General features: G+C 36.8%; 1 protein-coding gene across 1 annotated transcript; it reads left to right on the top strand.

Annotated features, from left to right (window-relative positions):
• The first annotated feature begins 10,274 nt into the window (after positions 1-10,274).
• On the top strand, positions 10,275-24,177 carry Hsc20 (iron-sulfur cluster co-chaperone protein HscB-like protein, mitochondrial). The gene is made up of 2 exons (XM_090403976.1): positions 10,275-11,342; positions 23,755-24,177. Exons 1-2 carry the CDS (start codon positions 10,902-10,904, stop codon positions 24,136-24,138), a joined length of 825 nt encoding a protein of 274 aa, XP_090260102.1. The 5' UTR covers positions 10,275-10,901; the 3' UTR covers positions 24,139-24,177.
• The last annotated feature ends 1,188 nt before the right edge of the window (positions 24,178-25,365 follow it).

Raw genomic sequence — 25,365 nt, 5'->3', positions numbered from 1 at the left:
ATTCTTTCTACGTTTAGTCAATTTTGCTGGTATTTTTCTATTTCTTGAACATTGAAAATTTTTTGATATATTTCTTGCAAAAGTTCAAAGGAGGATGTGGGCTGTTGGTGGTATAATGGGAGTTGATTTTTTGTGTGTGTGTGTCATCACCTATAAAAGAGTTAAAGGAGTTGTGTAATGGCAAAGAGGTGATTATCTTTAGTTGATGTAATTATAGTGCTATCTGGATTTAGTATTACTAGTCCCTGTCAGTTGTGCTGACAGGGACTAGTAATAGCTTAGAAGGCTTGGAAAGAAAAAATTTTCTTTGCATTTGACCCTTTTAAGTCTGATTTGGATTTGTTAATTGTTTTTTACCAATGCTGCAAGCAGTATTGCAGTACAAAGCTGAGAATTTTCACTTGTGTCATTTAAAATATGCCTAATGTTTTTTAACCTAAGACTGCTTTGCCACATTCTGGAAAACCAAGTGTGTATTGCAGCTGGTTGGAATTTTTTAATGCAGTAAGGAATGAAGGCTCTCACACAAGCAAGAATTCTTTCAGTTATACATATGCTGTAGGTGTTTGGATAGGATGGGAGGAGAGCAGAAATAGTAATGAGACCATTGAAAAGAGGAATAGAAATGCTGGCAGCTATCCTAATTGGTACTGTGGTAATTCTATAGGTACAATGTTTATACTGTGGAAGTCAATTTATAGAAAAAGGAAATGTCTGCACAGTTGTTTGAGTTGCCATGATGAGAGCTATCATTTCAGTATATTTATAGGGTCAACCTTGGACAGTTTCTGGTTTAGAAAATGTCCAGTGTGTTGGAAGACTGATGGAGATTATCTAGTATTCTGCTTTACAACTATTACAAGAATAATGATATGGTTTTAAATATTAGACGCTCATAGATGCATGCTGTATGGTGTATACACTTCAACAAAAGTCATAGAAGAGGTTTCTGATGTTATGGAACCTCCAAATGTGAGGATTAAACTGGAAGGCTGCAATAGGCTATCCTACATGCCACATACTTTCTTGACAGGTAACCTCGATGTTTGATGCAGATAAGATATTGTGAGTTACCAAATTCGTAATGTGGAAGTATTCACACCAGGTGTTGCTGTTCAAATATTGGTGAGTTAATAACTGAGGAGAGCAGGGTAGTTCTAATAGCCTATTGCACTGTTCCAGGACAACTTCTGCCTTGGTGATCTCAAAAAAAAAAAGTTCAAGCTTAAATTGCAAGAAATACTGAGCAGGCGAACTGCAGAGATGGTTGGTTTGCAATACCTTGTTAAGGTGGAAAATGGTATTGATTAGGTGTTGTATGTTGAAAGCTGGGAGACGGTTTAGTCCACAAGCTCTCTGTAAGTTGAAGGATCTTGATATCAACCTCCTTGCATGAGTGTAGCTCTGAATGAAAGTGACAGACGTCTGTTTTGACTAGTCCTTGAGGCTCTGGACTTTGGTTTTGTCGAGCACAGGCTGTGCTGCAAATGGAAGCCGCAAGAAAAGAGGGCCTTCAAAATGGACTAGACCCATCGTCTGTGGTCTCAGACTTTGTTCGCTTTAACTTGGGTTTTGTCGAGGTTAGATGTTAGCCCTGACACTTTAAACTTCTCTAAGATGATGTCAAAGAATGTTGGTGATGAAGTCATTGCCCATGAGGATGCACACCATATGGTATTTTAGATTTGTCCATGGTGAGCAGTATGGAAGCCCTCTGACAGGCACAAAGGTTGTTAATTGCTTGTAGGAAGTGCTCAAAAACTAGCTGCAGAAAGCAGTGAACTGAGAGGACACCTTTCTTTGATCCCTTTTTGGATGTTAATTTGGTCTAGTAAAATGTCCGTTGAAAAGTAGACGGTGAAGTTGTTGCTGAAGTCTCCTTTGAAAGAAAGCTGCTTACCTTGACTTTCTGAAAGATGTTAAACAGAAAGGAATGATGAATGCCGTTAAACATTTGGTTCAAGTCTATACAAAGTAATGCCATTGAGTATTCTTGATGTTGACCTACCTTAGTATAATCTCTTTAAAGGAATAAACCATTGATTAGCCAGGAACTACACTTGCGTGGTGTTGAAGAAGCACATCATCTCCACTTCCAGCCCGTTGTTTAGTACATGGGCGAGGATCTTGTAGTCAGTATTTGTAAGGCTGACAGTTCTTCAATTTTTGATGAATGCTAGGTCTCTGTTCTATTTTGGGATCAAGATCGTACGACATTCCAACTCTCGTGGTACGTTTCTGGTGTTGAAGAGTGTTAAGAGAATGGGAACAATGAAATCCCAGACCTAAACATTCTGTCGCTAGTCCAGATGCTTTCTTAATCCGAAGTTGCTTGAATTCTGTTATAACTTCGGCTGCTGTGATTGGTCGATCTTTCCCTGCTTGGATGTGAGCAGAGAAGGCTTCAGTATTCTAGCATGAGTTGTATAGGGTGTATGGGGATGGTATTTAGATCCTGATATAATTGTGTATTAAATCCCCGAAAGTCGCTTAAAATATCAGCTCTTGGTTTTATCACAATCACCTTTGTTGATGTTGGTGCTCACCTGTAGAAAATTCACGTGGAACCTGTTGTAGAAGTTGGCCGATTAACTTTCTTCCGAGTGTAGATGGAGACTGATTAAGATTAATATTATGTATGCGGTGGCGTTGTCAAGCTACAAAACAGCTTTCCTTGTAAAGAACTCGGATTCGAGATCTGTGTTCTAAGAGACGTTGGCCCCGTTTAATAATGTTTTCTTTCATGGGATGTTTCGTTTTGTCTTGTATTGCAGCCGGCATTCATCCAGGTGAAACAGGGTTGGCAAAGCTTTCTGAGGACAGGTACAGGTATATATTTAACAATACCAATTTCAAGTCATTCATCCCCACTAGTATGAATACCCCATTTTGATAGGGTCTACATCTGGACTACTCTGCTTTTAAGGAAGGAAGCGGACACCATAGTGTGGAAAACAGTCATGGTGCCCACCTTAATAAGATGTACGACCTTCTTTCGCTCCAGTGAATGCAGCAATCCTACAAGGCATAATTTTCAGAAGCATAGGATAATAATGATTGGATTTGGCCCATTCTTTCTTTAATAGACTTCAGAGGCGGACATCCCTTGATCTCGCTGGATGCTCCAGTTCATCCCACAGATGTTCAATAGGATTGAGATCAGGCTATGTGGAGGCCAATCAAGAGTGGTGAAGTTGATGTTAATGGACCATGCAATTACAGCAGTAGCATTATGAAATGCATTGTCTTGCTGAAAGAGAATGGTCAATTCCGTAGAAGCACCACAAAGTAGGAAGTATTGCATTGTCTAAAATATTCAGATACATCTCGGAGTTCAATGTACGTGGCACCATAAACATCGGTCCAATACCAAACCACTAAAAACAGGACCATACTATCACAGCACCACTTTCGAATTTAATAGTTGGGTTTATGTATTATGGCAAGAAACGTTCACCACACATCTTCACACTCACATCTGTCCATATGCTAAGTAGCAGATGTACGTGTGATTCGTCGCTTCATAAAACAGCTTTCTAAGTTTCGATGTTCCACTGTACATGCTCTTCGCACCACTGAAGATGACGCTGCATATTGGTTCGGATAACATGGGACTTGTATATTGTGGTCCTACCATGGAAATCCATGTGAGCCTTAGTTCTCAATGTTTTTGCCCAGATTCATTTTCCATTCGATGCTTGGAACTCCTCAGTGGATGTGGCGTTTGCACACCCAGTGCTTGACCAGACGAAGGAAGACTTGCTTTCGAATCTAGTTGCAACCAGAGGAAATTTTTCTAAGCCTTTTTTCGACTGGTTTCCGAGTTAGTCGATATCTGGCACTGGGAAAATGGTTTTTTCTCCTGGACTCAAAAAAATCGAGCCTAGAACCTACATTATTTCAGACATTAAATATATTGTGTTAGGGTTAAGGACCATGAGGTGGTGTTACTTTTTTTTAGGCGTCTCTTCACTGCATGCCACTTAATTAGTGATTGCCTTGGGCAGGAAATCAGATTGGGTTTCCGGTGGAGACTGAACTGCCCACTAAGTGTCCAAAAGTTAAATAGGGCTAAAACGGCCTCGCCTACTCCCTATACGGGAAAAAAAGGTGTTAGCTGATTTTTGATAGGAATGATCTCCCCATGCAATGCCGGCCGACGAATGGCTATTGTTACATATTACCTTCGTAGCACCCTACGGTCACGTTTATTGAGTATGGTGGGTCGTCCACTACGGGAAGCATTTCCAGTTGACTATCTGTAGTCCCATCTCAGTATGGTATCAGTCAGTAGCACACTCAAGGTTTAATTTTGGGGAAGGGGGTTCAAATTGAGTAAACGATTTTAGAATACACACTGCGCATCGCATACAACCTATGACTGAGCAGCTGCAATAATCACTAATTCATAAGTATTATAGAAATAGAAGACATAGCACAACATAAATAAAAAAAAAAGAATATTAATAAGGAAATGATTTTGGAAATTTTTGTAGTGTTTTTTTTTCATTTTTCTTTGGGTGTCAGGGTTCCCTGGCCATCCCTCTGGGTGTGCCACTAGTATCAGTTATTGTTGACATGGGATAGCCAAATTTGTCAATAATTTGCCAAACTGATAAGTCTGCAACATGGCATCCTATCGCAATGCCTCTTTCAAACTCCATCAGTTCCTTTCTTGCAGCCATTTAATATGGACACAATTGCATTGAGTTGGGAGAATAAGTTCCTCCAACTTACACTGGCTACAAACACGTGACTCCTAACATGGCACGATGTAAGGAGTCAGTGGACTTCTTTCGAATCAGTGTATTGTGCTGAGATTTGTTCACCATGGTTTTTTGAGGATGTGGAGGTGGTTGGGAAGATTCAGTGGAGAGTAACCAAGAAGGTTTCGTTTCTCTGGAATGTTCTGCACAAGGATAGATAAAGTGCTGACGTGGGTTACAAAAAATTGGCAATGGAAGGAAGAGAGGTGACATGATAGAATCATTCAAGCTTCTAAAAGTGTTTTATAGAATAGATGTAGGGCAATTTTCCAGTATATTGGAGGTAGTGATAGGACAAGAGGAGGTCATTGAGTCAAGTTTCAGTTAGCTAGGATGTGAAGTCTAGATTTTTAGTTAAAAAGGTGACGAATGGGGGGAACGGGTTGCCTGAGGTTGTCAGTTAATCAGTTTAGAGAGGTGTAATAGGTACTGTGTTAATAATGGTAAGCTTCTTATTCCCATTGGGAAATTTTGGAGGTTTGATTACTTATATCTTGAACGATGTTTGTGGGCTACTCCACATGACTCTTTGGACTTTATTGGAGCACACACATTAATAATAATTATGACACTTCGGTTCCTAAGTTTAGTAATTTGCATTTGTACTTATATATATGGACGGTATATATATTTCCGACTAGGCACACTACAGAATCTCCATATAAAATAATGGTACTTCCTCTTTTAACTTCTAACATGATATGAGTTTTGTTTGAATTATCGTCATTAGTAGATTAAAACCCATTGGACTGTTCGATATCAGTTCATTAGTTTCAATCCTCCATAATCCAGTGTATAAAATTGTGAAAAATATTAGTAGAATTTTCTTCTTCAAATACAAAAGATTTTAATCCCTCCAATATGTTACCTTCTACGCTTGTATAAAAGTAGATTGCACTTTCTGTTTTGTCTAACAAATTTCTAATTCATAACAGCATCAGTATTTGGTTTTGCTTTTATCTTAATGCTACACCCAGTGTGTATTCCGTACTTTTATTTATTTTTTTTTATGTTGAATTTATTGCTAGTGGATTGGAAAAAGGAGAAACTTGTTTACATTTGATTTAAAAGTCTGTATATTGCATTCTTTGGTCAACACATAAGGGAGAAGACTGTTCCATGATACAGCAGTAGCACGGATGGAGGAGGGAAAAAAACTTGCTCTGTGGGGCACAAGGTGTAATGTGAATGGATGTTGGACGGCAGCTGCACGCATTCCAATGAACTTCCTACTGAGTGGAAGAATTATGGATTCAATAATTAAATGGTTAAAGAAAAAAATCAACTAACGTCTTTTTATTCCCGTATATAGGAAGTAGGAGAGGCCGTTTAGTCCTATCTAACTTTTGTGGACTGAGTGGGCAGTTCAATCTCCACTGGTACCCAATCAGAGATAGCTGGTCCAAGGCTATCACTAATTAAGCGGCACACAGCGAAGAGAGACGACTCAACAAGTGTCGCTATCTCGTGGGGCCAGACCCTAACACTCGTATTTAATGTCTGAAATAATGTGGGTTTCACGGTCGATTTTCTTGAGTTTTCGGGACAAACTCCATCAACCGCCCACCTCCACAACTAGTATTTTTTTGTCTGTAAGTTGCGTGTGTTCTGGAGGGCCGATTTGTCTGTATGCGGGATGAAAAACCCGAGTTTCCTAGAGAAATAACCCCGCTACCTCCGTATGAGATCGGCTAACTCACCTTCGATTGAAATCGTCCAGATAAAGATTCCTCCCGTCACGACGAGAATCGAACTTAGGCCTATTCCAATCGAAAGGCGCAATGTACCGTTGTTCTTCCAATTGCGCTACGGAGGCGATTATTTATTTACGCTAATTTAATGTAATGTAATTGTTATTGGTACAGACCCCCTTCCTCTCACTCTGTCTCCTCCCTTGATGAGTCATTGACTCTAAGAGAGTTAATGTAATAATAATAATAATATCCATAATCTGATATTTTGTACATCGTCTAATACTAAGACCCCTATATTTTTTTTAATTTAAGCACACCTGTGATTGCTAGGTATCAATGGAAAAAACAAAATATTCAGATGCAATAGAGGGCATGCTTTTAGTTATCAAAGAATTCTATTTATTTATTAATTATTATTACGGGCGACTCCAAGGAGTCTTAGATTCATCGAGGGAGGCCTTAAACATCATGCCCATCACAACTAGTCGACATTCACACAGTATCTATCATACTTTGCCTTGAACTCATTCACCGTCATAGCACCCACAATAGACTCTGGCAGCTTATTCCACTCATTCACCACTCTAAAAGTAAAAACCCAACTCTAACACCTTTACTAACCACACTCTTGCCCAGCTTCCATGGATGTCCCCTAGTCCTCCCACCACCAGTCCTGTTCTCAAAAATTAATCCTAAAGCCTTCAGCAATTTGAATGTTTCAATCATATCTCCCCCTTTCCTCCTATCAACCAATTTCAGCAACCTACAAATCTTCAACCTATTTAAGGCTCGGTACAGAGGTACAATAACTTGCTTGTCTCTGCTCGTTAAGGTATTTTTCAACAACCAAGTGAGTTGATGAACTGATTTAGCCACTTTTGCAATGTGTCCCCTAAACTTCAACTCCCTATCCACCAACACTCCCAAGTCCCTGGCCTCATCAATCTCGGGGAGTACATTTCCACCAATGTGATATACTGCTGCTAATCTTTTCACCCCAAAATGCATAACCTTACATTTTGCCACATTTTGACATTCATTCTCCTTAGCCCAGACCTCCAATCTATCTAAATCATCCCACACAATTTTGACATCTTCTGCATTATTATTGCCCAGCCCAATTTTGCCTCATCAGCGAACAAATGAACCATTGCTCTCAGATACTTCCTTATATCGTCAATGAATAAATTAAACAGCTTTATCCAATTCCAAGAACAGAACCCTGTGGCACACCACTAGCCACAGGCCGTCTTTTGGACTTTGCTCCTGAGTAAACTACTCTCTGATATCTCCCCATCAACCACCCTCCTATCCATCCCCATATGCTGCAGTTTACTGATTAGAATTCCATGTGGTATCGTGTCAAATGCCTTAGCAAGGTCCAGCAGTATCACTGTAAACCGATTACCCTTATCCAATTCAGCCGTCACTGTGATGAAAAAATTGAGCAAGTTACTTAGGCATTAACTACCCTTCACAAAAAACCATGCTGTCCCCCATACACTATCTCATTTTCATCAATCCATTCCTGTATTTTTCCCCTGACTGCTTTCTCCAAGACCTTGTCAACGACTCATGATATGCTGATCGGTCGGTAATTTGCAACAGTAGTCTTGGATCCTCCTTTACGCAGTGGAATTGTTTTCCCCTCTTTCCACATCGTCGGGACTAAACCAGACCCGAGATTCAGATTAAACAACATGATCGAGGGCACTGACAATTCTTTATCGGCTTCACGTAAGACCCCGTGCTGGTATACCATCCAATCCCACAGATGTATTCACATTAAGGTTCTGTAATAGACTATTCACCTCCACTTCATTCACCATAATTCCCATATAAACTAATGGTTCCTTCATTCCTTCAATGTCACCACCTGGATGATATACTCTTGCAAAGTGCTCTCTCAGTAATTCCACTATATTGACTGATTCAGTGACCTCCCTACCATCGGTATTCCTTAAAATCATTCTGCCGTGTATTGTTTTTCTTTTACTTGCAGCATATTGAGAGAACTGTTTGGGACTCTTTTTAGCTTGCATGGCTATCCTTTCATAATCCGCTTTTGCTTTTCTTACCACACTCGTTACCCTTCTGGCCTGCACTTTATACCGTTCGTGTGCCTGCAGGTCACCTCTCTCCTTAAATTCATCCACAGCTGTTTCTTTTTTTGCAACTCAAGTTTAATGGTGTTATCCATCTATTTAACCCCTACTTGTTTTACTATTCGCACTCTAGGTATACAGTCAGTCACAATCTCCTGCAAATGCTCCTTGACCACTTCCCATGCACTATCAACATCCAGCCCTTGCAGTTTTACATGCCATGGCACTGAACCAAGCAAATCTCCTAAGCTTTTCATACTTGCCAGCATGGTAATTCCACATATATCCTTCTTAATCGAAAATTTCACACAATTAGCCACCTCACTGGTCAAGATCTGGGAGGTGGCTAATTGATCACTATGATCACTCTCACCAATAGGGGGGGGCAACATGATCATATTCATTACAGTCAAATTCTCAGATGCTCTTATTAGGTCAAGCACTCTCGAACCCCTACTATATTCCATTACATGCTGTCTCAGGTAGTTATCTCTTAATAACTGCATAAACTTCAATTCCTTCCTCCAATGTGTCCTTTCCTCCTTCCAATCAATATTACCATAGTTGAAATCCCCCATAATAATTACCCTCCTTCCACTCATTGAGTGTATTTGTTTATGCACACTATATCCACCATCTATTCCACGACCTAGTCTGTAGCAGCACCCAACTGTATATTTCGTTCTGCTAGTCTCAATCTCACACAAAAATGAGTTCTTTTCACTATCCTGCAATACAACTTCTATTCTCCTTGGCTGCAGTTCATCAGCTATCATCAATAACTCTCCTCCCCCATTTTATTCTCTCTGTCCCTCCTGAATACACCATATCCTGCACATTCTATCCCACTAACTATATAATCTTCTGTCAGCCATGTTTCACTAATGCCAATAACCTGTGGCCAAGAAGAGCCGACCAAGGCCAAAAATTCTTCCTTCTTGTTCTTAATACTCCTGGCATTAGTATACATGAAATGCAGTGGTCCATTTGTCCCATTCCTATCTTGATGCGTTATACTAACTGTCCCATTCTGATTTCTTGTCCTTCGTACTGGCTCGGGCATTATATACATTGTTACACTCAACTTCCCCACTGATGTCTGCATATCCACTTCCCCCCCCACCTCCTTAATAGTTCTAGTTTCCCTGATTTTGCACATCCACTTTCACTTCTTTCAGCAACACTTTTTCCAGTCTTCGCACACCAAATCCATTCAAATGCAAGCCATCCATCTTGTACAAATCCTTTCACCCATCAATCAAACTCACTCCACACCACACCGTCTGCATAAAGTCATTTGCGATTATGGCCCTCCTTCTAAACTCTTCTCTGTCATACTGCGGCAACAGACTCACTCTCCTAACTCTGTAACTCTTTTCTTTCGCTACCTCTAATAATCCCTTCAAGTCCTCTCTCATATCAAATTTATCTCCTTTCAAATCATTCGTTCCCGCCACGACTATCATTTCTTTCACCTTCTGCTTTTGCACTCTAATACTCTCACTTGCATCCTTAATTTTCGCACCCGGTAAGTACGATTTAGTCAAACTCTCATCTATCACACCTCTTACTAACGAGTCATCGTACACAGTAGTTATTATACAACAAATACATCACGTGAGTCCGCGCGGTTAGCCTAATGGCCGTGCGCTTCGCAACCATATGCCTGGGGAACGAGTGTCCTAGGTTCGGTTTCTGTCGGTGAAGTGAGGAGCTGAAGGATGTTCCTCAGCCCTAGCCAAGTTAGCTGGTCTTGGGCGTGAATAGTAGGTTTTTTTTTCCCAGTTTATCCTCATTGCCTGCAAAGGTTGGTCGATTGGTAGAGTCTCTTCTACTAATGGCTCAGTTAAATAAGTTTGAGCGCGGTTAGTAGTTGGAAGTGCACCAATCGTTAGATGCTGTTGGCATACTCTCCCTCGATGAGTCTTTGGGCTCCCTGGAGGTGTCAAATAATAATAATAATAATTATTATCCTGGGGTTTTTCATCCGGCAAAGCAGGAAAACTCTTGAGAACTTAACGCTACAGGACATATGATACACTGGGGCGTAGGACTGACCACCTTAACCTGTGAACAGTTTGGGGTCCGATAATTAATAAACCCTCGACACCGCAAGGGAAAAGAGGGTATAAAGAAGATGAGATGAGATACGTCGCGTGTTGTTATATCGCTGTTGCTGAATTGTTTATAGTAACAAAGTGATTATTTTGTTTTAAAAAGTAGAACGAATGTAATGTCTTGCATACGTATGCATAATTATCAGAAGCAAGTTTTACTTTGAATTGCGAAGTGTGCGTAATGATGTACTGCTTTTGTTAAACTGTATTAGCAATAAAATGGTTGCTTTGTTTTATCAAATCGAGAGGTGCGTGTTATTACGCATATATATGTATAATAATTTGCATATAGTTCGAAGTTTGTCATGTGAAGGCTGTTTTAAAAAGTACTTTGTGGTGAAGAATGAAGTATGCAGTGCAAAGTGTATTCACTTTCCCATCTTCAGAGTTGCTACACCCCCGCCACTTTTAGTGATGAGAAAACTTATTTCTCGTAATGTATTGCCTGAAACGAAGTGTTGGCAATGTAGTACGCCACTGAAAAGAAGTGAATTTATTTGTTCACAGTGTGAACGTATCCAGGAATTAGACGAATCCTTAAATTATTTTGAGATCCTGCAGGAAACTCCGAAATATGACTTGGACACGATCAAGCTAACGCAAACCTTCAGACAACTACAAAAAAAATTTCATCCTGATAAGACGGTACACAAATCTGAGGTGTGTAAATTTCTGTACTACTACTAGTAAGCAGTGTTTCTCTTTGCTGAATAAATAACTGGAGTCTGTTAAATTTGCAAAATCGGCAGGGAAAAAAAATTAGCATATGGCCCTTATCGTCATCATATCAATATCATAAAAATTGAAATTTTATAATTAACTTTAGCATAATTTAAGGAATTGGTGGATCCTTTAAACCATTTTGGAAAACTAGTGCCAGTTAATTATTTTATTTATTATTATTATTTTGTGATGCTTCCAAAATAATAAGAATAAATAAAATAATTAACTGGCACTAAGACTCATCGAGGGAGGGCACCAATTCTACAACTCTCTTCTCCACCACTTCCATCATCTACTGCCCACCACTACTAGTATTTTTGTCTGTAAATTGCATGTGTCCGGAAGGTCGATTTGTCTGTATGCAGGATGCTTTGTTCAGGAGTTGGATTATGAAATAGCCTGCTATTTTTCTGTCATTGTCAGGGAAGTAGCTGCAGTTACAAATTGCTGGCAAAAAGTTAAAGTTTCTGCTTTCTACTTAGTGTTTGGAAACTTTGGTTTACTTGAATCCCCATCCTCCATTCCCACCACCAAAATGTTTTCTCTTACTGTTTACAATAGATACAGCCACTAACAAATTTAAATGAAGTTATTTTGCATATGTGAATTTTAAGAAACAGCTCACTTCTCCCAAAACTACAGAAATGCATAGGAAAAATCAATGTCTTATACCAGTCCTCAGTATTGGCTGGGGTCCCAATGTATATGTATTCACACCTCATAATGGGAAAAGAGTTAAAAATTTGAAAATATGTAACTTACCTCTGAGTCACTTACCTGTTTCTGTTCATTCATCATTATGCCATGTCATTTAAAGTCGTGAGATGTATCTGTTGGACTTGATTGTTTTGTGGAAGATAAAACTCCTTTTGAAAATTCTGGCTACTTCAGTAGTTTAGCTACTCATCATTACAGTAGTATGCCACATCATAGGATGGTTGTAAAATGAAGAAGCAACTGCACTCGCTATCCAGATGAGTGGGAAGGAATTAATTCCTCTTCCCCTTCCTATTTGGTATTTCTTATTTTGACTATTTTATTCTACCAGTTGTGCAGAAACAAAAACATTCTAGTTGTTTTTAAAATGTGAATCATTATCAAAAGTTATAAACCTATAAATGCATTAGTGCTGTGGGTGAATTAAATGTTAGATAATCTGGTACTCTGTGGACATAATTGATTATACTGATGCAAAGAAGGTGAAAACAATTAAGACTCTGCTAAATAATAAATATAGGATGTTACATGGAGGCAATAACAATCAAGGAAAGAAGGAGTAGTGATAATATTCAACACCAAAAATGAAGATAAACTTCTTGATTGGAAAGCAGCTTCAAGTAGAACTATGTGGGTAGACTTCAAAGTGCAGGAAATGGACAAAACTTTTCCGCCTCTGATCCCGCAGAAAGGTCTAAAGAAGAAGTAGAAGAGTTTTTCAAGTCATTAGAGAGGGCAGCTGACATAAAATGGAAAAACTGGTCCTTGTTGGTGATTTTAACAGCTGAATAAGAAATGAATCCCACAAAGTGTATAGAAAAGTTTTGAAAAAATTTGGAGAAAAGAACCTAGCCCTTTTTGCCAAATAATGGTTAGTTCTTGATATCTGCTCATTACATGGACTAGTTACTAATACCTTGTTCCAGCGTAAAGATGTGTCCAAGTTCACATGGAGAGAAGACACAAGAAATAAAAAAGCTTCATTAATAGTGAAATTGGAATGAAAATTGGAATCAATCATCACTTAGTTTTAAGTGAAATAAAAATGAATATCATATTGAAAAGAATAATAGAAAAGGAAGTTTTAAAAAGAATTAAAGTCTAGCAGCATTTACAGGTGAACTGTAGAAAACTGTACAGGCATTATTCAAGAAAAAAAATGAAGCAGTTAGAAAACAAGAACCAAACATTTGGAATGTCATTGGCTAACTCTGAAGAAAACATAACATTGATTCAACTAGGGAGGCATGCGGTGAAGTTGTCTGCAAGGATAGAAAAATAACATCATGATGGACACAAGAAGTTAAAGAAAAAATCATATTGAAAGTTCCTAGCAATAAGTTGGCACATGCTCTTAAACCCATAGTAACAAATACATCATAACCTACCCCCCATATATATGTATATATATATATATATATATATATGGTATTAAGCTGAAGCAAAAGTTTCACGAAACAATACGTGTGCTTACTACGTACAATAATGTAAAAACAAAAACATACGAGACTTAATATCAGATATTATTTCATTAGCATTTAAATGTATTTTAATCACATGTTTACAAAATGCTGCATTAATGTAAATGTCTATAAGTGTAGACATTTACATTAATGCAGCATTTATTTGATTTGTGTTTTAAAATTTGCTTTGAACACTTGTACAAAGTCAAATCAAAGTTTTAAAACTGAAATCTGTGAGATCCACTCTGATTTCTATTCTATTTTAATTTAAAAAAAAAAATGGTCGATCCACTACATTGATTTCATGAACCACAAATAGGTCACAATCTGCAGTTTGAAAAACACTGTTCTAAAAGAATACAGAGAAAAAAATGTAAAAGAGTAAAGCACTGTGTAAAACTAGCTAAACCAAAGGCATGGGATAAGAATGTAAATAATTAAATATCAGAAAGGTGGCAAAATCTTCTTGAGGCTAATGAAAAAGCTTAGAAATGAAGAAAAGAGTTAGTTACTTAAATATAAAGAGCCAATAGGCTTCATTTCGGCGATATAAACGTGTTTTTACATTATGGAAAATATCAAGAATAGCGATCAGAACTTTACCACCTTTGCTGCGAGTTGCCCGAGATTATACTACATACTAAGACTACTTGCATTAGCTCACGCTAGTAATCGCTGATACTTTTATAGTTTACTATATTCGGCATTAAACTCTCTGATTCCAATCTTTGAGTTTCTTATTCGGTCTTAAAACAATGTGGGATTTAATATCCCCTTAATTTAAATAAAAGAAGAAAAGAGTACTGTAAAAGGAATCAAATTTGATTCCTTTTACATGACATGAAAATTAAAGATATTCTACATGTCTGGAGTAATTGCTATGAAATGTTTATGTGAAACAAGCCGTGATAGAACAGTAGCATAAAATATTCAGAAGTAATGCAAACAAGAGAGCATAGCAGTCTTGAGGTAGAAAAAAGCTGTCAAAAGCCTGAAATGTGGAAAGGCAGTTGGAGTAGATGATATTCACCCAAAAATGCTCAAATATCGAGGTATAAAAGTTTTGCAGTGGCTACACTGCATAATTCAACCTATGTTCTGTTGTACGGTGGGTGTTCCAGGTAAGATTTTTGCAAGCATATTTGAAAAAGGCTAAGAAAAATTGTGAAGAGATAATTAGAGAAGTATGAGGTTCAGGCCAAATAGAGGTTGTCAAGATCAGATTTTCACTTTACAACAAACAGTTGAGAAATCATGGAAAAGTAACTAGTATCGGTACTTTAATTTTGTAGATCTGGAAAAGGCAATACAATAAAGTGTGCAGAGAAAAGCTTTTCAAACAACAATTATATGGTATAAATAGATCATTATACAATCTGTATAATGATCCATAGTCTGTATTTAAATTGTAATTCAGAATTGAAGGAAATATAGGAAGATGGTTTGATGTAAAATCAAGTGTAAGACAAGGGTGCACGTTATCCCCGTTCTTATTCATCATCTATACGTATCCCATTATGAAAGCGAATGGTATTAAACCTGACATTAGAATTGGAGATAGCAAATTTAGCTTGCTTTATGCAGATGATTTTGTATCTGCATGACTCTAAAAATTAAAGATGGCAAGAAATTATATTCTTTAGTTTGTTGCCTTGGTATCCCATAATGCAAAGCAAATCTCCTTACAGACGTATAATGCTATGCATTATGGGAAGGGTCACTACCCAGACCGGTTTCAACCTTGATTGAGGTCTCATCAGTGGGAGCCAGACCTAGAAGTGATACCAAGGTTGAAGTAATGCAGAAGTGATATTTTTTTCATATACAAGTAGCCAAAAGGTGTCGCACCTTATTATTAAAATATTCTGGATTAGAGATTGATGTTGAAAGTTTTTCCACAGTGGAAAAACTTTCAACACCTGCATAACTCCTAAACAAATCCAGTTCAAGTCTTTAGGATTTTCTAAATTGAATAACAGCTGTAAAAAATTTGAAATGAAATCAGTAAAACTATGAAAATAAGCAGGAATATAGAAAACTTCAACTTTATTCTTAATGGAAAACCTATACAACAAGTAAAATATTTCAGCTGTTTAGGCACAACTTTCAGTGAAGATGGCAAATTAAATTTGGAAACAGAGAACAGAATGAGCAAAGTTGGTATGGTGGGGAGCCAGTTGAGTAAATTTATATGAAATAAAAGGGAAATTAGCCAAAAACACCAAACTTGCTATATACAAGATAGTGTTCAAGTTCCAGTTTTAACTTATAAATCTGAAAGTTTGGTTAGAAATAAAGCACTTGATCAAAGACTGTAAACTATAGATATGAGAGTTCTCAGGATTAGGAGAGTGAACAATGGCTTCAATGGCAGTATCACACGAAAAACAAGGATAATGCTAAAGAACTTGACATTGTTATCATTTAGCAAGTTAAAACATTCCCAAGTTAATCTCAAGTGGCACAGTCACTTAATAGAATAGGAGAGGAAAAGTCAACAAAACAGGTCTTTGATGCCATTAAGACATAGAGGGAGACCAAGATCTAAGTGGATTAATTCATTCTGAAGTGCCTTCCTAAAAGACCAAAATACTAGATATGACAATATTGGAGTGGTGACAAATAATAGATTTGGAAGAAAATTGTTACTTAATAATATTAACTTAATCATGCTGCATATCAGAAAATTGATGATGAAAATAAACTGGAGCCCTTCTCTAGAAATCAAAGATAGACATTTTTTCAATTTATTTCAGGCCTCTAAAGAAGATTAATTAGTCAACTTCTATTTACCTTGTCTGTTTTATTATAATAGCACATTGACACTGCATCTGAGACTAGAGCACACAGATATGTAGAATGTTTAGATGGTTGTCTTGAACCTCTCAAAATTCACTCGTACTTCTTGAAATAGGAAGTTTCAATTTTGAGAAATTGAAATCTGAATTTTTTTTCCATATAATCATAACTAGTTGAATACTGCACTCTGTATCACTGATCCATGTGCTATACACATTGATTATCACTTTTTGTTGTTTACAGGAGAAAACCCATCTAGATATTATATGGTTATTAAATTATTAGACTGGTATTTTACATTGGTCATTAAGGCTCATACTAGCCTATCTGCTGAAATCAATTATATCATTGTTCCCCTCCTTCCTAACTCAAATCACACACACAAAAAAAAAGCCAACCCTTGTTTTCTTCAGGAAAAAAATTTCACCTGTTCTTAGAAGATGTAACATGTAGACCCTCTTCCTATAAAAGGAAGAGACAAAAATTAGCTGTCTCTCAACAAATGATCCTCTCTATCATTTAATAAATCATCCTGGTGTCCACAATATTCCCTGCACTTGCAGACTGATTTTTTTGCAGACTCTTCCCATATTCAAATACAGAAAGAACAGCTAACATCTAACTAAATGAATATGAGTTATGTCTATTATCTACATCTTAGCCATTCTGGGGTAATAGACCATACTATTCACACAGATTACTAGATTCAGTGGGGAGGACTTCCATATTATTATACAGAAGCAAATACAGACCTTCATAACTATCTCTGTAAGCCTACATAACACCACAACATTCTCCAAATTTAAAGTTGTTGCCTCACATCACATCACCAAAAATCTGAACAAGAACATTTTTGAGACCTTCAGCAGAACAAGCCAGATCCTATTACTGCAACCATAGAGGACACCATCTAGGACTTAAGAAACCTGATTTGAACACACTTTTCCTTTCTAATGTGCTTGCATTCACAGATAGAGTATAATATCTTTTTTGCTCATGAAGATGCTTTAGTGATCAAGGTGAAATATTGGTCTAATAATTTTATAACTAAATAAAGTTAGTTGATTATTATTATTGAGTGCGTGTTTATTTTCTAAACATCAACATGAGTGTCTGACAGACACTCTGCCATTGCTGCAGTAGTAATTGCATAAAGTATTCCTATTGCCATATACCTAATGCAAGCATAATTTCATTGTGATTTTGAACTAGTTATATAAGTCCACTACTTTATCCATGCATCACAAAGAAATGCTTGGTGTATAACAAGAACTAACCACAGTATAATCTTGTCATATCTCCATGACCATTTTTGCTTTGGAAACTGTACTGTTTTAAAAACAGTGAATTAAGCATGCTCTCATCTCCTAATGCAGCACTTCTCAAACTGTGGGCCGCGGCCCCTTTTGGGGCTGTAGATTTTGTTGAGGGGGGCCCGTGAAATAATGAAAACAAATTTAAAATCTTTTAAGACTAAGTAAATTTTTTTTTATCTTAAAAGAAACATTTAATTTTTATTATTTCTTTTTCGTTATTTTTTATATTTTAATGGAAGAAAATCACACATTGGTGTGGGTTCACAAATTTTGCTTCCTGCGTATTTCGGTGCTTAATGAATATGCTTATTCATATAGGTTTCATTTCAAAGCAGAAATCTAAGAATTGCAGTTTCAAATATTTCACCTGATATTGCTGTAGCAGTATTGAAACACATCCATCACATTAAATTGTTATTAAACTTCTTTTATGTTTTTAATTCTTTCTTTATTACTAATCATTTTACGTTTCATGTGTTTGTACTGCAAATGTACAATAACAATATCTATCTATATAAAAATATGAGATACTATGCCATGTCAAATGTGTATGTAGGATGCTAAAAATGTAATATTTGCATTTGATTTTTGCAATATTCGCTGTGTATGTTTTGTATTGAATATAAATACAATAAATGACATCCAGAAGTTTGGAAAGCGCTGTCCTAATGGATTTCATTGGTTTATATGCAAATATGCTATCTGTATGAGAGTTATCCTATGTCAAAGGCTTTTCTTTTCTTTTTTTTTTTTTTCTTCTTTCAAATCCACTACAGTGATACCTCGGTTAACGAAGATAATTCGTTCCGGAATCGCATTCGTTAGCCTAAATGTGATTTCCCATAGGTTTCTATAGAAAATCGTTTAATTTGTTCTGGATGCTGCCTACTATTTAAAGATAAGTTTTATAAAATAGTAAAAAGCACACTATAAAAGGGCAAAAACTCACCAAAGGCTGAGATGAACAGCTACCCAATTAGATGAAGGAGAATGGAAAGTAGAATGAAAAACTGACGATCTTTACACTATTATATACACTTTATTAAACTGAAAATATGTACACAACATTTTTACTATACTTCTTCGAAATTTTCAAAGTTTATTCAAGGTAAGACTGCTCTTCTTCAGTAGCAGGCCTCCGTCTCTTTGCTGAAGAAGTCAAAAATCTGTCCCAAGTTGATTGAACTTCTCTTTTTCTCAGAATGTTTTTAAAGTGATTCAGACACTTGTCTGATGACATTTCAGCTTTGTTGGGATGCCACTTTGTAGCCAAAGATTGAAACGCTTCCCAGTAGTAGCAGCATTTTTTTAATTTCACCTGTTGGCATTCTTCCCAAGGAGACTATCTTATCTACAATGTCAGCATTTTCGGCAGCAAGTTCCCCAGCAGCATCTTGAACACTGGAAACAGCACTTCTTATCTTGAAGCAGTCTGGCCATAACTTTTTCCAGGCAGCATTATGTGTCCTAACTGACATTTCGTCCCATGCTATGGCAATGACTTGAATAGCATGAAGGATATGATAATGATCCTTCCAGAATTCCCTCAGAGTCAGACTGGTAAATGAAGTTGCATCAAAACATCTTTGGAACATGTGTTTTGTATATAATTCTTAAAGTTTGATATGACCTGTTGGTCAATGGGTTGCAAAATAGATGTGGTGTTTGCAGGAAGAAATTTTATCTTGATGAAGTTAAATTCTGCCTCCAAATCTTCTTCCAAACTAGGTGGATGCCCAGGAGCATTGTCCAGAAGAAGCACAGCCTTTTCAGGCAAGTTTTCTTCTCTCATGTACTTTTTCACCGTGGGTCCAAACACCTCCACAATCCACTCTGTGAATAATCTTCTTGTTACACATGCCTAGGTGTTTGACTTCCAATAAACACTAAGCATGGGCTTGCAAACATTCTCCTTCTTGAAAATTCTTGGTGTCTCAGAGTGGTAGAACCACATTGGTTTAATTTTGAGATCACCATTTGCATTAACACAAAATAAAAGAGTTATTCTATCTTTCATAGGTTTGTACCCTGGTACACTCTTCTTATTTTGTGATGAAAGTTCTTTTGGGCATTTGCTTCCAGAACAACCCAGTTTCGTCACAATTAAACACTTGTTCTAGTATCCATGAATGATGGTCCACTCCTGAAATTCTCTAACAAACTTCTCAGCCTCCTCTTTATTTGCACTGGCTCCTTCTCCATGTCTAATTACACTATGGATCCCTGACCTTCTCAAACCATCCTCTGCTTCCTTTGAATTCTTCTTCTGCCTCTGCTGTACTGTGTCCTGCCACATTTTTCTTCAAATTTTCATAAATCATTCTGGCTTTGCTGCAGATCATCTCTTGAGTCATGGTGTCACCAGCCATTTGACGCTCATTTATCCAGATCATCAGAAGCTTTTCCATTTCTTCATTCACAGAACTTCTTTGGGATTGCGAGGCCAAGGTCTTCACACCAGCTGCAACTGAAGCTGCCTTAATCATCTCCTCCTCCTTCAAAATTGTAGCTATTGATGATGATGTTATGCCATGCTTGACTGCTAAATCCACAATTCTGACTCCTCTTTCATATGCTGAAATTATTTCTTTCTTTTGCTCAATTGTGAGCAACTTTCTGCTTCCCTTAGGTTTGTCGTTTACTTTTTTTTGGACCCATTGTCAAGAAAAATTTTTTCTGAAAAATATAAAAGAAATATGATATATAGCATATTATTTATTTAATTATATAAGAATAGAATTTACTAATTATAAATTAATCCCCCATAGTAGAATTTAGCCAAGTAAAGAATAAATGCTATCACACTTACCTCTTGCATTCATAGCCACATGGAGCATGCACTGGTATGAGGCATATCACTTCTCGTTGTCTCAAACGTAAACAACCCAGTCCAGTTGATGAGTCTCCCCTTTTGATAAACTCCTGGAATGGCCCGACCGTTCATGTTTGCTGCTTTATGTTAGTGCGCGCATCCACTAAAACATTCGTTAGCCGAGTCCAAAAAACAGCGAAAAAAACTTCGTTAGCAGAGTCGCTCATTAGCCGAGGTATCACTGTATTTATATATTTTGTTTTTTTGCTAAAATAAATTATATTGGAATTTTAAGAATTAAAAGGGAACAAAAGCTAATTCAACAGGACACATAGCACAACCAGATAAAATTTTATTTATATTGTTTAACCTTTATATCAATGACATTGCAAGGGGATGTTCAGTTGTTTGCGGATAATGCGAAGCTGGGAAGGATTATTAGTAATAGTGCAGATGTGGTAGCCCTGCAAGAGGATTTGAATAAGCTAGATAGATGGACAAATGAATGGGGATGTCAGTTTAATGCAGCAAAATGTAAGGTCTTGAGGTTTGGGAAACATCGATGGGATGCTGCATACTCTATGGGAGGAGTTATACTGGAGGAAGTAGGGGAGACAAGAGATCTGGGATTGATGATTGATAGAAACCTGAAGTTTAGGGGACATATTGCAAAGGTGGTGAAGGTAACACAGAGGATTGCTGCAATTATGAGAAGGACACTGACCTGCAGAGATAAGAGGGTTATCATTCCGTTGTATAAGTCTCTGATCAGACCACACTTGGACTATTGTTCTCAGATTTGGTCCCCAGAATTTGAAGGGGATAAATTAACTGTGGAAAGGATACAAAGATGGATGACAAAAATGGTTTCAGGACTGTACAATGTTAGTTATGAGGATCGGCTGAGTTTGGACTGCAGAGTTTGGTGGATAGAAGGAGAGGTGATATGATTGAGACTTCTAAACTGTTGAGAGGTGGTTACAGGGTTGACACTGGGGAGTTCTTTCGCTTTGAACAGCGGGAAGTAGTGATGACAAGAGGCCATCCCTGGAAGTTACGAAAGGAAACTGTGAGCAAGAGGGTGAGGAGTGGTTTCTTTGCGTGGAGGGTGGTTGAACCGTGGAATGCATTGCCTGATGGAGTGGTGAGAGCGAGAACGGTCAATAGGTTTAAGGAGTGGTATGATAGACTTTGTGTTTCTTAGGAAGGACCTCCCACGATGAGTCTTTTGACTCCATGGAGGCCTGAATAATAATAATAATAATATGAATCTGAACTACAAAAGACACCTGTAATACATTAGTACTATGAATGGACTGAGGATTATATAATTCCAGAACCCTGCTATTTAGAGAACAAGTATGGCATTTTCTGAAAGCACTTCCAGCTTCTAATAAGTAAGATAGTGATCTAGCACCAAGTGATGAAAATCATCTACGACTTGCATATGGTTGAAATGATTTCATGGGTTTTATAGCGTATGAGAGTATAGTGTAAAAGAGACTTCAAGTCTCCCTGTTTTCCATTAATATTTTTGGTTTTATTTGCTAAATTGTCTGAGTGGATAGTGTTCTGTAATAAACAGATTATAGATTGGATTGCTACTGCAGACATGGATATTTGTGTGTGTGTGTGTGTGTGTGGTAGGTATTAGATTAATTTCGTTGCCCAGTGCAAGGTCATCACCCTGACAATTGGATGCCTGAAGTGGGTTGAGAAAGTTTTTTGTTTGGTCTCCAAAGCAGAATTTCCCAATTACTTAATTTTATCCTGCCTATGGGACCAAGGCACAATAGGTTTATAACCTTTAATGTGTATTCATTTTAAAAGAGAGAAAAAAAGTTTGTGAGTTGATTATCATGTTTTTATATTTATTATAATTTAATGTTTGACTTGAAGCCTTCAAACACAAACTTTATGTTCTCTAAAAATTAACTTGATTATTTACAAAAACTTTATTTCTTATAGAATGTTTTGCCAAATTTCATGTCCATCCATGTTAAGTGAATGGGTGAAAGAGATGTAATAACAAGCAAAGTAGAGTAGAACATTTCTTGAAATGTACAATTAAATTCCTTATGTGACTATTCACATATTTAATGTGAATTGTTCTTATTCTACTTTGAACCTAATAATTTGCACTGAGAATGGTCATTAGACTTGATGAAAAATACGCAAGTAATGAAATTTCAATGCATCGCTTCTAGTAAAATTTTTATCCAATTCCTACACCATTGTATATAAAAATTTACCGGATTCATTACCATCATTGTCATGAGATACAGTGAACCATATACATGAGGGTAATGAGAGGATGTAGCAACCTACAAAAGCTATTAATCCATGTGTCACATATGATTACTTTCCAGTAAGTAATTTTGTTATTCCAAATGCTGTCCTTCTTACAACTCTAGCATTACTCTTCACCTAGTCACAAGACTTCAGTTGTGAACCGTGTTGTAGAAAGTATGTTTCACTTAGTAACAAAGCAAGTTAAAGTTCACAAGAAATCATATTGTTTAATCATTGCCAAAGTGTAATCAAACAAAGTTTGCACATGAAGTATCTTCATGACTGCTGTTGCCTCAGTATATCATAATGAAAGCACACTTCCTTTTAGAAATGTATGTTGCTATGCATTCTGGGAAGGACCACTACCCCAGTCTGGTTTCAACTTTTATTGAGCATTCATTACTGGGAGCAATATCCAGGAAAACAAGGACTGAATTAATACAGAAGTCATATTTCCCATATCCCATATAAAAGTTTATGATCTTATTATTAAAATACTCTGGATTAGAGATAGTCGTAGAACATTTTTTTTCACCTAGTTGCAAAGTAAATTAAACTTGACAAGAAATGGGGAAAAAAAAAAAACTTTCTACAACTATCTAATCCTGAGGTTTTTAATAATAAGGTGATCCACTTTTTGACCACTTGCATATGGAAATATGGCTTCTCCATTAATTTAACAAAATTTGAATTCACATGGTCCAAAAGCAAGACAATAATTATTTGGTGCAAATATTTTCAAGTAAGCTTTTTGCTCACTTAATTTTAAAAATTAGTAAAAAATAAATACAGCAGTTAAAAATAAAAGCTGTAGAAAGAAAGCTAAAAATCGCATTTCATTAAAAAAATACCACTTTAAATTAAAAAAAAACTTATCAGTAATTAAAAACTTAGCAAATAGTTTTGCATTTATTAAAGATTCATTGATATAATTTATCTTTGCTTTGCAGAAAGAAAAAGCATTTTCTCAAAAACTTTCTGTGATGGTTAATAAAGCATATCAAACTCTTCTCTTACCTGTGGATAGGGGATTTTACCTACTTGAGGTGAAAGGTTTGCCTTTTAGAGAACAAGAAGTTATAATGGAACCTCAGTTTCTTTTTGAAATTATGGAAATAAATGAAGAGCTTGATGGGTCGCCTTCATATGAAGTAATTAAAGAAATCAGATCAAAAATTGATAGGTGGATGCGGTTGTCATTCAGTCAGTTATCGAAATTTTTTCTAGATGATGACTTAGTTGAAGCACGTATGTGTTTAGCGAAATTGAAATATTATATAAACATTGATAACAAATTAAAGATACTTGAGGCACACTCTGAAATAACAGAGTGATATTGTTATACTGATATTAAATCATTTTATAGTGCTGCATTCAAGGGTTTTTTTTTTTAATGAAACTTTAAATAATTCAGCATGGCAAGTTTTAAGAATGGATTAAGTGCTTCTTCATGTATGAAATATACTACTAGCTGAGACATTTTGAATAATAGATTAGAGTCCTTTACACTTAGGTTTCACTTAAAAAAACATCTTGCAGTTTTTAAACAGCTCATTTAACCACCGTCTTTTTAAGAAATAGAGAGCATTTCTTCTGTCAGTTGTCACATGAACTGCCAAGCACACTAAGAACACAGGCCACCCAATTCTCATATCCTGTCTACTATTTTAAAATTGAAAAATGCAATGTTTGGGTGAATCATTCAGAAAAAAATCTCCACACTCTCAGCCAATGCATTCGAATTACCTACCACTTTCCATGAAAAAAAATCTGCTCCTTTCCCTTGTTCATACCCTCCTTATACACTCTCCCATTCTCCAATAAAAAACCTTATCCACATTAACTTATCTCAATCTTATTCCCCCCCCCCTCCTATCCACTAGTCCCTGCAAATTGCATTTTCTCATTCTGTCTTTATACTGACTCAATCTGAATTCGTACTTCAAAACCAGTTGACGAAATTTGTGCAGAGAAATCCATATGCAGCAAACTTCATTGTTTGCTGCATGATGATGCAGCAAACAATGGAGTGTTTGCTGCATCATCATCACCATCATCTGCTGTGGCCTCAAAATTTTATCATTGTCCCACAAAATTTTATGTCCTTATCCAGCATCATCCCAGATCCCTCATCACTGCTTCCCTCTGAGATATCCCCCACCAGCTGTATATTCTGCATCCCATCTTTGCTTTCCAAATTTTAGAACCTTACACTTTGCAATGTTGAATTGTTAACCTCACTCGGTGGCACATTCATCCAGTCTATTCCAAGTCCTCTTGCAAAGCTGCAGCATCTACTCTTCTCTCCCTATTGCTTTTCCCAACTTTGCATCATCTGTAAACAACTGCACATATCACCATTCAGACCTTTCTCACTTTGATTAACTTAAGAGTTAAACATTATTAGTCCTAAAACAGGGCCTTTGGGTTACACCACTAGTGACTTCCTCTTATGAGATATTGCTTTCCCATTCCAAAGGCCTTTCAAAATTTAAATATGCCATTGTCTATGCACTCCTTTGTTATAAGTAAATAGATTGCTAAAACATGATCTTTCTTTA

The sequence above is a fragment of the Typopeltis vanoorti genome, chromosome 14, assembly GCF_054136105.1.
Source record: "Typopeltis vanoorti isolate ZY-2024b chromosome 14, IOZ_Tvanoo_1.0, whole genome shotgun sequence".
Lineage (NCBI taxonomy): Eukaryota > Metazoa > Arthropoda > Arachnida > Uropygi > Thelyphonidae > Typopeltis > Typopeltis vanoorti.
This window is presented reverse-complemented; position numbering and strand designations above follow the sequence as displayed.